At 37.2% G+C, this 17,478-nt stretch overlaps 1 protein-coding gene across 5 annotated transcripts; it reads left to right on the top strand.

Annotated features, from left to right (window-relative positions):
* Window positions 1–9: 9 nt before the first annotated feature.
* On the top strand, window positions 10–17,451 carry unkl (unk like zinc finger). Of its 5 annotated transcripts, none has more exons than XM_085271677.1 (16): window positions 10–94; window positions 719–928; window positions 5,690–5,866; window positions 6,873–7,006; window positions 7,147–7,282; window positions 7,361–7,478; window positions 8,472–8,556; window positions 8,658–8,824; window positions 8,997–9,188; window positions 10,164–10,214; window positions 10,315–10,492; window positions 10,590–10,679; window positions 10,780–11,016; window positions 11,236–11,423; window positions 11,504–11,761; window positions 11,940–17,451. In XM_085271677.1, the coding sequence occupies exons 1-16, from the start codon at window positions 30–32 to the stop codon at window positions 12,093–12,095; spliced, it is 2,442 nt and encodes an 813-aa protein (XP_085127803.1). In that variant the 5' UTR covers window positions 10–29; the 3' UTR covers window positions 12,096–17,451. The 5 variants fall into 5 exon arrangements, with proteins under 5 accessions (XP_085127803.1, XP_085127804.1, XP_085127802.1 ...); XM_085271678.1 differs by having other exon boundaries at window positions 10,569–10,679; window positions 11,305–11,423; XM_085271676.1 differs by having other exon boundaries at window positions 10,569–10,679.
* Window positions 17,452–17,478: the final 27 nt, after the last annotated feature.

Genomic DNA, 17,478 nt, shown 5'->3' with positions numbered 1-17,478 from the left:
GCATGCGCAATTCATTGTTTTGACTGAAAATGCCGTCGGTTTCGAAAACGGCGGCCAATGCGTCTCCTCAAACCGAGAAACCTACCCACTATACGTGAGTAAAGCTGCTGCAAAGAAACAACAAAATCGTTCGCTGCTGAAAATGCTCTTTTGAACGCGCACCTTTGCTCGCGTGCATTTCCAGCATTCCTCAACTCCTGTGCGTGCGTTAAAAACATGGTGCTTTTCCTGGCTTTGTGACTACCTAACGTTACATAGCAGACAGCGACTGTACGCTAAAGACATCTGCGTCAATACAGGAAACTCTAGGATCTTAAATCACCAAACTGGTTAGCCAACCGTTAGCGGGATCGTTTTGAAGTGTTTCGTGCTGTTGATGAAAGGGTTTTGATGGGTCTGGTTAATATTACACCGTCAACTTGGTTCGCTAAATGATTAGCCAGGAACTCGCTAACCAGTCCGCTTGTAAATAGCTCGGCCTTATTTTGAGTTCCCTCTTGCTACGCACATTTATAGACGTACGCTCAGGTGCTCTGTACGAGCTTTACGACGAAAAACATACGTAGTCTTCACTCAGCATAGCAAACTAACTCTACTGACCCAAAATGTATAGTAGGCTACAACACGACTCCCTGCTAAACTTTTCCCTTGGCTAAGCTCTTACTTGCTAGCGGATAGCCGTTTAAATCCCGCTTCGTGTTTGCCCTGCTTGTTTCAGATACTTGAAGGAGTTCAGGACAGAGCAGTGCCCGTTGTTCCTCCAGCACAAGTGTACGCAGCACAGACCCTTTACGTGCTTTCACTGGCATTTTCTCAACCAGCGACGAAGGCGACCCATACGAAGAAGGGACGGGACTTTCAACTACAGCCCCGACGTTTACTGCACCAAGTACGACGAGACCACAGGCATCTGCCCAGATGGCGATGAGTAAGTCCCGCAACTTCAGTCAGGGCAGCTACATGAGTGTGTCACTGCGTCCTGGCAGCTGTTGACGTTTGAAGCATGTTTGTTTGATCTCAGTTTACTCTTTTCATGTCATGTTTTACATTTTTCAGGCTGTATGACCAAAATAGCTTTCCTGAAAGGTTTTAAAGAATTTTAGTTGTTTATGTATAATGAACATGTCTTTGTCTCGCACATAAAATGAAATTAATAGCAAGTAAAAAAGCAAATAAGAAAAAAATGATGCCAGCATTAGGTAACATATTTTGTGTTTAATTTTAACATCAGTATTGCTTAGAAATGTCCATCAAAAAATGACTGTGTTTTGTGTTTCTGATATACGGCTGCACATTTAATCGAATATTAATCTCAATCGTGATTTTGATTTTCCACAATAAAATGATGATGATTAATTGATATTGCAAATCCGTCCTTCGCCAATAGAACATAAAGCAAGAGCAAATCAGACACTCCCTGACGACATGCCTGCCTGTGCCAATCATAGCTGTTACCTGCAGCACACTACACAGCCTCAGGGCTCCTAAATGCACTGGACCGCAGTGATGACATACTGTAGATAACAAACCGTTAAAAAGTCTGTCAGCGCAGCAGAAAGTGAAGAGCTCATTCCTAGAAGTTGGATCATCATCATTTGTTGTTTAGAAATGCTTTGGATTTAGGGCAGGTGATGTTAATAAATGCAACAAGCCTGCAGCATTTTTTCTAGATGTGTTGCGCCACAAAACAGCACAACTACTCAGTGTTCCATCCGCTTTACAAAGCAATCACATTCTTTTTGGCCAACGATGTGCCTCCATGAAAATGGACTTCAGGTTCATCATGCAGGTACAATGAATTGCATGAAAGGCTTTATATTGTGCTTCAAAAGGTGCACTTCGGTCTGGTGTATATCACAACACCTCAGAATTTTTAAATGAATAGCAATGGAGCACAATGTAAGAGTAAAAGCTGTACTTATTTTGGGGCTTTTTTTCCCCAATATTTTTCTTCTAAAAGCTTCACTGAATGAGGACCAGTTTTATTTGAATACAAATTTTTTTACATAGTTTTGTCATGCAATATGAATATAAAAACAGCTTTATATCTTTTTTGTTAGTTTTTTTTTTAAATCACAAAAATGAATCAATCATTTTGTTAAATATTCACAATCCCAGTATAGAACCAAGCAACTGTGATAAGCATTTTGGCCATAATTGTACAGTTCAAGTTTGATAGTGATAATAGGGGGGGGGACATTTCCATTATGTATGTATGTTTTGTTGTTGTTGTTTGTTTTTTTTAACAATCTTTTTAACAATTTTGTATGAAGGCATTGCATGACTTCACACCAGTGTTGCATGCATTGTGCAGATAGGTGCAGGTCAGACATAAACATTCCTGCATATCTTTACTGCGCCATTATTAACTCATAAATTGGCTGCATCTACCATTTAGATCCCTTTTGTAAAGGAGAAATTTTGCCACAGATGTTGTCAGCACATTACAGATGTAGCATTGCACTGGCGATGTATCACCTTGCCTTTTGGTGTCTCATACACTTACTACGTATAATATAAAAAATATGCAATTAATGTAATATTTAGAGATACACTGATGCTGGAATTGTGGTCTACTGTTGATGTTCACTGGAACAGTGTGAGTTCTTTCTTATGAATAAATAATGGAGCTATTTCAGAGACTTTTAGCTCTTTATGACTGTCTGAAAATGTAGCTACTGCAAAATCATGGGACACAACAGATAAATCAAATATTGGCCACATCTTCATTTACTGATGTTGATAAAAATCTACAAGTCTGAAATCACCATTTTTTTTGACAGGATTTGCCCTTTATGTGTAGTATGAGAGCAAACCCTCTTGTCCTTGAAGTGGGCTATTTGGCTACGTTCACGCTGCAGGTCTTAATGTTCAATTCCAATTTTTTGATCAAATCCGATTTTTTTTTCTCTGCTTGTTCACACTACAAATAAAGTGTGACAGCAAACACGCTCTAGTGTGAACCCTCAAAGCGGCCCGCATGCGCAAAAGAAGACGTCACACACAACGCGCTCTGTTTAGACCCAGACCAAACAATATTGTTTGACTGATGGTCCTTAATATAAAGACTTGTGTCGGACTTTACGTTTCCCAATTTTTCTTTAAGTTGTAAAGTTATTTTGTTATTTACATATGGCCTAACAATGATCCATATTGCTGTTTTAGAGAGGAGCGGTGCTTCAAAGGATAGTTGCAGATTTCTGTCAGAATCTGCAGATTATACAGTACAAATAAAATATTCACGTTTCTTCAACGTTGTCTTCCCAACAGTTTCACTGGATGGCCAGGAAGTGTTCGCGATGTCTTATCTGGCGCTTCACCGGCGCTGATAATTGCCGTCTGTCTTGTGTCAGTGACGTAAAAGACGGATTTAATGCGACATGACCGTTCAAACAGCAGTCGCTTTCTAAAACATCAGATCTGTATCGGATTCAGTACCACATACGAAAGTGACCCAGATCGGATTTGAAAATTATCGGATTTGTGCCGTTCACACTGTCATACCATGATCGGACATGGGTCGCATAGGGTCAAAAAAGTTGGATTTGATGCGCTTTCGCCTGCAGTGTGAATGTAGCCTTTGAGAGGCTGACTCTGCCCCCCAGCATTATATTTACTGCTTCTGCTATTACCTCTGTCTAAAGGCTGTGTAATTTGACACACAACCATTTATTTATATTCCAGGCGTCATATTTTCGAAATATCCATTTACCACAGTGCCCCATTTATAGTTTAATATGTGATTACTGATTATGGAACATCTGTAGTTTTGTGTGTTGGGTATTTTGTGGGCTGTCCCTGGGGGGAAATGGTTTTGCTAAAGGGCTGCGCTTCTCGGTGAGGTGGAAGTTTAATTATCGAGCTGCTAAAGGGTTGCAGTGACATTCCTAATACTAATGCAATAATTTGCGCCGAGTAGTTTAAACAGACAGCAGCCTCTCGGTGTGACAGGAAATTGTGATGGCGCATTTAATCGAGTGCCTGATAGAAATGATTTAAAAAAAAAATGAAATGATTAAAGTATTCAATCCTTACAATTCCTCCTCTACTAATGGATGCTATTTTTGTATGACCTTATGTGTTGCTATAGCAACTGCTCAAGAAAGGAAAATTTGGTTTATTCAAGAGGCTTATTTGCTCTACATATCTTGAGGCATTGGTAGTGTGTTAGCCCTGCATTGTGGTAACAGAATAAAGCGTTTTAGCTCAACTTCACCTATTTCCAACATGTATGGAGGAAAACAAAGTCTGAAGCAATTAAAGCTCAAGCAACATGCATATAAAGAACAAGTTTAACATTGACTGATTCAGCTTGTGGCCTTCAGGATCATTATAAAACGTGCTGCAGGCAACATTTTAATGTGTGCAGACTAAATAAATAAGTAAAAACATTTCTATATGGCCAACATACATATCCATGAAAGAGGCAACAGCACAGATGGCTGGGTGTATGGTCATGTGGCTTAAAGCCAATCATTGTCCCTGAAAATGGGGTGTGCCCAATAGAAAACCAGGGTGGTACTTAATGTGGCACTTAGACAGGAAAAGTGTAAATAACTGGGGTTATTTAAAAAAAGAAATCCCCATCTAGTATCACACACATATCCACTACAAGGGGCACTTTAAAACAACAGGAAGAAAAGTACAGTGGGTAAATAAAATGACGTATGCATGTAAATGCTTTTCACAAAAAGAAAAAGTGCTTTCAAAGGGATATGTCATCCAAATAAAATGGTGTAAACTATTAAAAAAAATGCTCTGAAATCATAAAAAGAAAAAAATACACATATTTTGGAACCACGGGGAAAATCATATTAATTAAACATTCTTTGATATTATTAGGTTAGGGTCTTTTTTAAAATAAAAAATCAATAAATATAAGAGATATTATTGTCTGATATAGGATTATGTTCAACATTCCTGTGTCTTCCTTGTTGTACTTTTTTATTTCACGGTGCAACAAATGTTTTGAGATGGTGAAAGGTCTGAATTACCAGCAGGCCAGTTCAGCACCTTGGGCTCTTTGGATGAGAAACCATGCTGCTGTAACAGATGAAGTTTGGGGTTTAGTATGCCCTACAGAAATATTCAATCCCTTCCCTGAAAAAGTTTGTGATTTGGATCAGAATATAGGTTGCTCTAAAGCCAGTATATCTTTTTAGCTTTGATGCTGCCTTTGCAATCTTTCAAATCCATAGGTACTAATGCACCGTTATACCCCATATCATACGGGTCAGAGATGCAGGCTTTTGAACTGAGCACTGATAACTGCAGAGCTGCTTTTAAGTTTGAAAACATTTGCTTGGAAGAGTGTGTTGCAACCTGTGTGGTTGGTACACAGATTGCAACATTTACATCAAGGTTAAAAGTGTCAATCACTGGCCTGCAAAGTTACCATTTTAAAACTCTAGATTTCCAGAGTCCTGCACTTACAGCAGAATCTTAAAATATGTACAGCTATAAGAATTCCTTTATAGTCCTTATGGATTTATAGTGAATTGTTATAGCATTAACATTAATAATCGAAGAAGGATGAAGCATTTTAAAATAATTGTACTTGTGCTATATGTTTAGTTTTTGGACATTTTATGTTGCATATTATTTCATTGCCTTGTCAGATTGTTTCTGTTCGGATATCCTATTTGGATCAACTGGTGAAAGTTGTGAATGTTTTCTTTGTTTTTCTTAGCTGTCCTTATTTACACCGGACCACTGGTGACACAGAGCGCAAGTACCATCTACGATATTACAAGACTGGCACTTGTATCCATGAGACAGATGCTCGAGGGCATTGTGTGAAGAATGGCCTCCACTGTGCTTTTGCTCATGGGCCACATGATCTCCGACCTCCAGTCTATGATATCAGGTGACATGCAAAGCAAATAGTGGCCTCTTTTATGCCTGCCAGACTTTTCACTCAGAGCTTACAATGCATTTAGCAAATGAGCTACATTAAACCCCTGCAGTGCAGAGTAGCTATTTTGTATGTGTGGATTTGGTTTATAGAGACTTTTTTTTCCTGAACAAGTTATAATATATAAATATGTTTTAATGAGCTTAAGGAGTCTGTTTAAATCAGTGCATACACTCATAAGTAATGGTCATTTTCTGCTCTGCTGACTTTCATGTGAGCTGGACAAGTAAAACACATCAATGACAACCTGTTAAAAAGAAACGCCTCCAAATTTGTCTTTATTTCTCATGTCTCAAGACAGTCTGACAACATTAACAATTAGCTAGTCATTTATAAAACAAGTTACAGCCAAATTAAGAAAAAGAAGACATCATGTCTTGGTTTTTCCAGCATGGACTACACTCACATTACAAAGAAATGCTACTATTGAAGATGAAAGAAGGGTGTGGGCACAGGGTCTTGGTTTTCACGCTGTCTGTCTTTGTGAAAGTGACAATGGTTCAGACTCAGATGAAATTACCAGCTCACACTACTACTTTAATGACATCATTGTCAGTGTTTCTGCTGTAACTTCTCCAAAATCCCTTAAAAGTTTTACTCTCAAAAACCATTACAGTGGGCCCTGTTGGATCCTTTAGTGGTCCAATTCCAGCCCACAGGCCGTAGGTTTGCAGTTTCCTTTGGATGTACTATATATATCTAATCCATGATATGGTGTCTCTTTATATTTATTTGTGTAGTATTTTGAGTTTCAAAGTAAGCAAATATCATTAGATTGAAACTTGTTTTTGACTGGTTATGAGAGTAGGCTTGGAGATTTCCCCTTCAGAGTGTTTTTCAGTTTCCTTTAAAAGTGTTTTTTGGTGTTGTTGTTGTTGCTTTGTTTTTGTTTTGTTTTTGTTTGTTTGTTTTTTTAAGGTACACTGAGTTAAAAATGTTTTTAACTCTTTATGCACAGAGAAATCCAAGCACAAGAGGCCCTCCAAAATGGACAGTTGGGATCTGGGGAAGGGATTCCTGATTTGCAGCCTGGTGTGCTAGCCAGCCAAGCTATGATTGAAAAAACTCTGACAGAAGATCCCCGGTGGCAAGGTTAGAAACTCCAACTTGCATGCCGTTTGTTGTATTGAATGCTAATCAAATCAATGTTCTTTATTTATTCGTTTTGTTTATTTATTTATTTTTCATTGTAATAGGGATAAGAAAGTAAACTGCGATGCCTCTTTTTGCAGATACCACTTTTGTTTTAGCCAATTATAAAACAGATCAGTGTACTAAGCCACCCAGACTATGCAGACAGGGCTATGCTTGCCCCCACTACCACAACAGTAGAGATCGGAGGAGAAATCCTCGAAAGTTCAAGTACAGGTGAGTTTTCATTCTGTATAAGTTAAAATATGAAGGCTTCTAATTCTAAAATGTTAAAGCTGCCTCTTCTGAATGCAGGTCAACTCCTTGCCCTAATGTGAAGCACGGTGATGAATGGGGCGAGCCCTCAAAGTGTGAAAGTGGAGACAGTTGCCAGTATTGCCATTCTCGTACCGAACAGCAGTTTCATCCAGAGGTGAGTTAAGTTTGTTTTAGTCACGATGCGAGTTTTTCAAGCTTAGAGTGAAAATACAATGGCCATAATGCATAATATGATGTATTTTTGAGCATTAGTTGTGCCTAGAAGTAGTGTGAAATGTCAACAAAATGTTCATAGAGATGCTTATAAGCAAAAAACTCTTTCACTCACATAATTATAACCATTTTGTGTTAATGCTACATTTAAAAAAAAAAAAAAAAATTTGTAATAGTAAGATTATTTTAAAAAATAAGATTATTATTATAATCTTAATTTTAAAATTAAGATTATAATAATAAAGATTATTGCACATTTTCATTACTAGTACATGTCCATGGTACTGTATTTCTTGTCCTGTTCATCTTCTTGCCAGACAGATACATGTATCATTGAGAAAAATTACAAGTGCTCGGTGGATGTTGTTTATATGGAAAAACAGAGTAATTTTAGCCTTGTTACTAGGCATGTACAGTTAAATTTTTGTGATGGAAGTTGTTGTTGTGAAATTAAAACAATAGGAAGCTTTCATAAGGTGCTGAAGGAAAGGCTAAAAATGGATTGTCACCCATTGATAGGTGGTTTCCAGGCAACATGATGGCATTAGATCCTGCGTAATTCAACTTCTGTGGATATAGATTCAATTCAGTTTTATTTATCTAGCAGTAGTTTATAACAACGGCCACCTCAAGATGCTTTATATTTATTTTGTTTATTGTAAGTAAAAAGCCTACAATATCAGTGGTATAGAATGAGAGGCCCCCCCAGGAGCCTAAGCCTGTAGCATAACCATTGGCTGGTTCAGGGTCACCTGAACAGACAGATTTCATGTATTACAGTCATATTACTGTGACTACATCACTCATCTCCTCGGTCTCTAATGTATGAACCATAATATTGTTTTGTTGATGAGACTGACGCTGTGGTTAGTTTTCTATAGTGAGACACATTTTCATCTTATTTCTTTATAATCCTGATTTTCTGTCTCCCAAGATCTACAGATCCACCAAATGCAATGACATGCGCCAGACTGGATACTGTCCCAGAGGACCGTTTTGTGCATTTGCACATGTAGAAAGTAAGTGCATGTTTGCCTTAATACTATCTGAGTACAGTGAAAAGGATTTGAGGGTGTTTTGAGACTTAACATATACATATGTTATGTTTATATGTTTTTAGGAATTCCTTCTACAGAAGAGACCATGAGCTCATTGCTAACAGCGATACAGTCGAGTTCTCAGTCCCAGCTGAGCTCTCAGCAGTATTCAGAGTGTCCAGTCACTGAGTGGAACAGTGGAGGAAACTCCACCAACAGCACAGCCAGTAGCAATGGACAAATAGGAAGTGTAGGTTGTCTCCATTTCTCACTCACACGAGACACAATTTTAAACAGTTTGATTTCAAACGTCTGAGAACTCTGTCATCACTTTCATAGCTCATCCATTGTGATGTTTTTATTTCGTGTCATTTTTTTGTATTCATCGTTTTTATAAGACCATGTGCACTTGTCTTTCTCAGGTTTCATGTTCTAATAGCTCAACTGTAACGTCAAGCTCAGGAAGCGACACTTTGTTATCCCCAATGGGATCCATCAGCAGCAGGCTCAAATCCTTAAATAATAATAATTCATGTTCAGAGTCCACCACATCCAGTGTCTCATCTCTGACGTCTAACTATCCCAAAGCTCCGGGCTTTGAACGTGAAGATCAGGTACACAGACTGCTCTCTCTAACCTCGGGAAAACTAAACCCCACACACAGCTTAGGGCTTTACACTTTTATCGCAGCCATTTGTCACTCGTTTATTGTTTGCCATGCCATTTTAATTTGACCACTTCAAGCCCTTTTCCTCGTATTTCATTGTTTGCTTGTCATGTCATTGATTTCTTTAAAATATCCCATTACGTACATGCACTATATGTATGTGATGATGACTTGTTAAATGTTAAACACCTGTCGAATATTACAGGACACTTTTCAATTGCTTTAAAATGACTTTAAAAGAGCTAAAATTTTGTTTTTGAGACACTACACTAAGGCCCAGTATAAGATGAAATAACTAGAACTGTGAATCATGGAAAGCTGCTTTATTAGAGCCCTAGAATAAAAATATGGCATAAAAATGGTCTCCACCGCTCCCCTGCAGCTGAGCCACAAACCACATCCTGGACTTTAAAATGAACATAATATGCTCACTTTATGGCATTTCTGTTTGTCTAAAGAAATGTCAAATCTTCTGAAGTGTAGCATTGTCTTATGATCAAGCTGACCAGCAAATAGTTTCGGTTCTTAAACTGCATTTGTGGTTTTATAGTTCCTTGCTAAGAATTCCCCTAAAGGGAATTTTTAAATGTTTTCTGGCTTTATAGAAGACTTCCACTCACAGTAAAATGTTACTGTCTCCTGCACTCACGATTTGCTAGTGCTACAAGATGAAGGCAGAATGAAGTAACGTGATCAGTTTAATTACAGTCTGCAGTCAGTCTGAAGAAAGGTGCTCCATAAATGTTAATCATCAGAATGAGCCGTGAGCGCTGCGAAGCCTAAGTGCAGGGACGGTGAAAAATGGTTAAGATAAAATGTGTTAGTCCAGGGCAGGTGCAATAAAACTATTTTGATTAATACTGGCTTGATGTAAAGGATATGGCACTGAAATAGACTGTCTTTGCCATTTGATCATTTCCAGATTAAGAACAAGGGACAGGTGGATCAAAAAATGATGGACCAAGAAAAACAGGTTTGTTTTTAGTGAGTCATTTAGATAATGTGTTTATTTTATTATGAAACTTGTAATTGAGAACATAGGAATTAAACGCTTTACTGTGCTTTGCTTTTAGACACAAAATACTGTATTCTCTGTGGTGAACCCATTGGCATCAAGCTTTACCTCCAGTATAACATCAAGCTTGGCCTCTAGTATTGGTTCAGACAGTTCTTCACCCACCACCTTATCAACGATGAATGCAAAAGCCACTCCTTTCTATCCAGGGAGCAACACAGTGGAGTCTGTCATTGGTAAGTGTATGCAAAACAAAGGGAAAACAGCTTGAACTGACTGTCACTCTGCAGTTTGTTGTCAAATTTCAGTCAGATTTGTTTTGTTTCCCGTCAGGATCCGCACTGGACCTCAACTTTAGTGACATTAATGTTGCATCGCTTGATAAGGAGTTAGAGGATCAAGATAACAGTGTGGGAATGGCAGGTAAGGTCACTTCATATGTTTCAAGCACTTATTCATCACAAATCCTTCCATTAGGATTTGTGTGTTTCTAAAGAACACCTGTATATGCTTTGTCCTTCAGGTCAAAGGGTGCTAAGTGGATCTGCTCCTGTCAACATTCCTGGCTCATTGGCACGATCATCTTCTTTTAATTCTTCATCATCGCTCTCCACCTCCCCTCTAAGTTCTCTCTCCCAGTCGCTGTCACAGTCCCTGCTGTCTGGGACAGTATCTCAGCAAAATCAACCTTCAAACATGCTAGCCAAGCAAGAGCACGGCCTTCTGGGAACACCCACCTCCTCTTCCCAGAACTCTCTGGGTAAGCTGATCGCATTTTCCCCCGAGCAAGCTGGAAAGCATTTGCTTTCATCAGCCCCTTCCTTCAGCTTCCCTTCGGTGTTTAATCTAGTTCTGTGTGCAGTAGTGAAGCTGAAAGTATGACTAATAGAGATGGATCGTGTAAAAAGTGACACAAGTTAGTGCAACCAAGATTTTGTTTAATCTAAATCGCTCTTATCTTAACACGTCGCTCACCTAGGCTTGAACGGAGGAGCTAGCAGCATTTGGGACTTTGTAAGTGGCAGCTTTTCACCCAGTCCATCTCCAGTTTTCAGCAGCCTAACCTCCACAACCACCAGTGCTGATGTGGCCCGCCTTTTCAGAGAGCTGGATGAGGCCAAGAGGAAGATCAAACAATTTGAGGAGGCCTGGCATCAGGTGAAGCAAGTAAGTATACACACTGACGGTGTGCCAGTTATTTCCCTTTTTATACTTTTTTTTTAATTCAACCCTCACCTTTGTTCCAGGCCTGTGAAGCTTGCCAGAAAGACGCTCATGAAGCAAAGGAGCAAGCAAAGACAGCAGAGGCAGAGCGGCAGCTGGCAGAACAGAAATGGGAAGAAACGGAGCGCAAGCTGAAAGAGCTCCAGGGGGACTTTGATGCGCTTTGTCGCACCCCTGGAACACCTCTTCTACGTAGCTATGGAGAGCTGGACCAGCTTCCCTTGTCTAAGCTTCACTCCATCCAGAGTCAGCTGCGTAATGACCTAGACCTTATAGATGGGGTAAGAAAGCCCAGAGCACACACAGCATTTCATTTGTAGCATCGGTTTAGTTTTAAAACAGTTTGTCAGACTGTCATTCAGATCCATGTTTGTCATCAAGCATGTTTATTTGAAAAGTCTGCATGAACTGCATTTCCCTAAGTTGCAGCTGATCTCAATTCTCTTCTTCCCCCAACAGGTAATATATCAGCTTCAGTCAAAGAAATGTATAGTTTGCCAAAAGCATGATCGTTGCATTGTTCTGCAGCCTTGCCAACATTATGTACTCTGTGAGAACTGTGCACCTAGTAAAACAGAATGTCCCTACTGTAGAACAAAAATATTGAAGTGGTGATGTACAGTTACTTAAGGTACTATTTAATCAATTAGCCCTTTGAAAAACTACTAATAAATATTACAATTTTCTACACAGCAGTGTCTGTTAGGATGAAATGGTGTTTGACTGACCAAACAAATAGTATTATCAATCAGATTGCATACAGGGGATTCAATCGTTGTGGTTTTTGCTCATTTTATGTTCACTTGACATCAAATAGCCAAGCACTTTCTATATGAAAACCAGGCACTTAGTTAATGAATAATATGGAATCATGATTAAAACATTGTACAGGACATAAAATCAGGTCCTCCTAGCACACAGCCACCTGTCTACTATCCCACCTAGGCAAGAGTACATACAAAATTATACATTAGAAGTCTGCTACTAAGCTTACTTAAAAATTCCGTACATAAGGACTGAGTTTGTATCTAAATGCAATGCTTATAACTTACAATTATGAACTGCTTTAATGTGAATAAACATTAAAGCATTGAACCATAAGGATGTTAGGGTGACATCTCAAAAATTGGCAAATGTTGGGAACATGGTGGCCATCCAAAGCTGAGGTTATTCTGCTGATGGTAAAGCTAAAGTGAGCAAAACTCAAAGCAGATATGTCTTTAATTACAGAGGAACTCATCCGGATCAAAAAATAACAATTTGGAAACCATTCAAGAAACCAGACATCCTAGCACCAAGTGACTGATGTCTAATCCAGGAATCACATATTTGTTTTAAGCTCAATTAGTCTGATCAGGAAAACAATATGTGCACTGGTGGTGTATGTGATGGAGAACCACAAAGCAGGTCCGTGTCAAGCTGAATTAGTATACATTTCATTATTAAACACAGCGCTACGAGAACTGTTTATGTGATGAAAACCACATTTTCATTGTAGTAAAAAAACAGATTCATAAAATACTAAAGATCCAGTAAGGTTTGTCATCTTTAAATCAAGAGAAAATCTCAAAACACCATTTAAAGCAGTCCTCTTTAATTAAAGTCATATTTTCTTTAAACCCTCCAAAATAAAATTTCACCAACTTTCTTTTTTAAATGCAAAACAGTCAAGCATCATTATTTTGACCAACTTTCTGAAGAAGTTTTTCTTATTAAAAGCACTTTGTTGACCTGGGACTTTATTCAAGGGTATATATAAATATATATAAATATAGAAATTTGCTTTAAGCTGCTTTGTAGGTATTCTTTTGTGTCTTTATTTTTTAGATTTATACATTTGTTTTCTACATAATAAGCTACACAATGTCTGAAGCTTTTGTGTGTACTGTGAAACATAATTGAATATTTCATGTTTCCTATTGTTAGATCATAGCATGGTTCTACATATTAAGATTTCATTAAAAAAAAAAAAGTACTTAATAGTTTCTACTTTCATAACTAGATTTATAAAAATTTCAATCAAATAAGTGCAAATTTAAACTGCACTTTAGGCATAACCAGCAGCTGTAATATCAGTAAGGCACATGCTACATGTTAAGGCTGTTTTTCAATCAGTTTTGTTTTGTAGAAATTTATATAGCCTATCCATTAGAGAAGCATGTATTGTATTTGCTATAAGCCTGAAACTGGGATTTTTTTTTTCTTTCCTTTTTTCCCACTTTTATTTTTTTTTTCCTCTTATTTTTTGTAGGAATCTAGCCTCTTGACCTTGTCTAGAACATATCGGCCTCTAACTCTAAAGTGCCTTGCCTTAGTTCAAAAGGTTATGTGTAGAATTGTCAACGCAAACACAAGTAGTCAAAGCTTGTGCACGCGTTTTCTGCAAAATGTGTATTTTAATTCTGCAGAGGCATTGACATGTTTATGACTATATGTGTGTAAATATAAATATATGCCAGTGTATTTGGCCAAATTCCATTAAGTATTTCTGCAGAAGATGATTGAATATGAAAATTGTCAGTGCCTGTGTCCTGACTTTGCCCTTAGAAATGAACCTTCCCCTCCACCTACCCACTCACCCACTCATTCCTTGGTTGTGGTGCTCTTTTGGTGCAGCTTCAGTCTTTGAATTTAGATTTCCAGTTTAAGATTTGGGAGTATGCAAAGTTAGGCCACATGAATTTATACGGCAACATACAAAATGCTTTTTTTAAACAGTTCAGTAGGGTTTGTTGTAATGATTCTGCAGTGAATGAAGATTTCCACAGTAATTTTCTGCGTTGGGTTTGTGCTTAGATTCCCGTAATTCAGATGACCTTCTACTGTGTTTAAAAAAACAAACAAAAAAAACCCTTTTTATTCTTGCTTTAAAACCAGTAGAAAGTCATGCATCTCCAGGTACACTTTTTGCTACTTATAAATGGGAAAATGCATTGTTTACATTTACACAGATGACAATTAAGAAACTCAGAGGAAAAATATCAAGAAAGGTTAATGGTATTTTAGGATTTTCATGATTATATTAAAGCATAAAAGGCAGGCTAAACATTTCATGTATTGCATGTTATGCGATATATTAACCAGCTACACAAAAGGAGAAAAAAGAAAAAAAAAATGTTCGCACTGTGTCACACTGCCAGAATATTTGTACTTATTTTAGTGTAGTTAAGGCTTAATAACTTCTGCAAGCTTCGCTGCTACTGGAAAAGGTATTAATGTAGTTTCTTGTAAACATTTAGATGTTTGAATGTTGTTGTGCATCCACAGCTCAGATTTCAGATCCTGGAATAATGTCTTCTGCATCTAACTTGACTTAATCTTTTTTTCTTGTTTCAAATTGAATTCTTCATTTGTAAATTCATTTCAGTCTAAGTTTCAGTACTTTTGTAAATCCTTAAAATGATGTCAAGGACCTGCACTACAGTAGATGGTCCCTTTTTTGTTTATTTTTATTTGAATTGATTGAAGGTTGGCTTTGTTTCCTCACCCCCCTATACACTGGATAGCAGTGTACAGTGCAGCTAATTCACAGTATCCTTTTGTTCTGTTCTGTTTTGCCTGTGAAGCCAACAAAATTAATGATGTCTAGTGGGGAAAATCTAAAAATGAACCAAAGCGGTGGTCTAGTAGCTGTCCAATTATGTATTGTGAGGGGAAAATTTACCCTTGAACAGAATTCAGACAAGTACTCGAGTATTGGGCAGATCACCCTGTAGCTGTCAGCATAGCTCGGTCTTTCCCGAATCTCTAGGTGAGACAGCGTTGTGAGTGGCAGGAATTCTATTTTTAGATGGATTTATTGTAATTTGTTTTGCATTAATATTTCATTCAGTATATCCTGAGTCAATAACAGGACTTTGCCAGTGGCTTTCGCTTACAACAGTAACAGACTTGAGCCCATGTTTTGTAGTTTTACCAAAGACCTGTATTGTTATTTCTTTTCTACTACATTTCATCATTTGTCTTCATTAATGAAAAGTGAAATTGATTTTAAAAAGTAAATCACCTAGTACCTTAAATAGTTAATGTTCATTAACAGTAATCTTTTTTTTTTCTTTTTTCTATCTAAAGCTTGTCATAGTGAGTGGCAGATGATTATAAATGCATGGGTCAGATCCTTACAAAATGTGTATTCGTACATTTGATTTTTGTATTAAGTATACATTGACGTTTATGGCACATTGTGCAGTACTGGCAAGCACATGCTGACCTTAAGCGCGGATTCAGTGTAAGTTTAATTGTTGTCTACAGTGAAGGAATGTCAAAGGTGAATGACATTTGTGCTTCTGAAGTGGCCATATAAACTTCACTACTGTTGTGAAGTCAATTTTGTTTGTTGATTTTTGCTTATCTACATAAAAATCAGTTTGGAAATGAATAGCATTGTGTACTGTTATGCTAGGCCTGTAAGGTGCTTTCTTTTTATCCGACTCTGTTTTCTGTTTCTTAAAGCCGTGGTCCAAATTAGTTGTTGTTTTCCCGGGGACAGATGACAATTGTGACGCATCAATTGCAGATACAGACATAATTCCACTTAATTTGTTGCTGACCCTCAGTCTCTCTAGAGACTAGTCTACCTGCCAAAAATTTCTAGAAGAAATGAAACGTTCTCTTTGGAAGCACAGCTTGGTTTTTCTTTACATTTCTTCAGATTTCTTTAATTGTTTCTCTCGGACCAATTACGCTTTCAAATGTGTCTGTGCCTTTTAATAATTCTGTAATGTGGATTAATTGAAGAGACAAAATATAACTTGCTCAATTGGAATCAAAAGTTCAGTGCCTTACAGTATTTTGTGGACCATAATGTGATCGCTAAATGTCTCATACATTCAGCCGAAAGGAAAAAGGCTAATCTAATGAGGTTTGCTTCACCAGTTTAAGAGGATGAAGCAGATTTTTTTTTTTTAACTGACTGATAATCGTCTGTATTTGCCATGCACTTCAAGAAAACACAGCAACGCCCGACCACTGAACACACAGATCTGATGTGGATTTGTCATTTGATATCAGAAACCCAACAGTTTGCAAAGAAAAGCACCAAACAGGGAGACTCTTGTATATGAACTGTAATAGATGTATCATTATGCTCTGCATTGGAATAGTTTAATCTATTTTGCATTATTGTTAGTTGTTGTGTCTTCTTTGTTGTTTTTTTGTTTGTTTGTTTGTTTGTTTTTAACATTATAAAAATGGAGCCAGAAGATTTATGCAATCTTGTACATGTATGGAGCTGTTCAAATTAAGTAAAAAAAGAAATATTAGTGTAAAGTCAAAAGTAAATGATCTTAATGTGGAGCCGGTTGTTCCATGTACTTTAGAAAATTTCAGTAAAAATGTTATTTTAACATTGAAACCCTGAAATATTGAATGTATTGCTCTAAATTAGAATTTCAATGAATAGGTCACTGGATATTATGGAGCGCAGTTAATTGATTATGATGTAGCATCTAGTTGTGAACTTCTATTCAATAAAATTTATTAGAACTTAAACAAATGCAAGTTTTCAAGTTTCTATTTGTTAGCATAATCATAAAATAACTATAAAGAAAGAAATGTATTTTTCTCAGGGTAAAACAGTGATTTGTTAGAGAATGTTAAATCTGAGGAAACTGCATTTCATGGATCTATTTACTTAATGTAAGTGGGTTTAGACATTATAGATTAAAACATATGTCCCTTATTTTGTGATGAGCTGTATGGATATGTAGGAAATTCTATACTGATAATTGTAGAAATTATTCTGTTGGTATATATTGATATTTTTGTGTTGTGAACACAAAAACAGGTGCAAGTCTTAGAATACTAGATGTTTCTTTTCTACATTGAGGATTGTGTACCGCATATTTACTGTAGTGTATTACTAGTTTGTTAACACTTGTTAAATTGTTACACTACAGTTATGCAATGGTTTACAGAGTTCACAAAATTATTTTTATCATCTTGAGAATTAAAATAATTTTTCATCTGAAAAGTGTGACTAATTTTTGTCTCAAACACA

This window comes from Mchenga conophoros, linkage group LG4 (assembly GCF_057382185.1).
Source record: "Mchenga conophoros isolate Kocher_MC1m ecotype Shallow Benthic linkage group LG4, M_conophoros_male_GT1.1, whole genome shotgun sequence".
NCBI lineage: Eukaryota > Metazoa > Chordata > Actinopteri > Cichliformes > Cichlidae > Mchenga > Mchenga conophoros.
The sequence above is the reverse complement of the archived record's forward strand: the minus strand, read 5'-3'. Positions and strand labels throughout refer to the sequence as shown.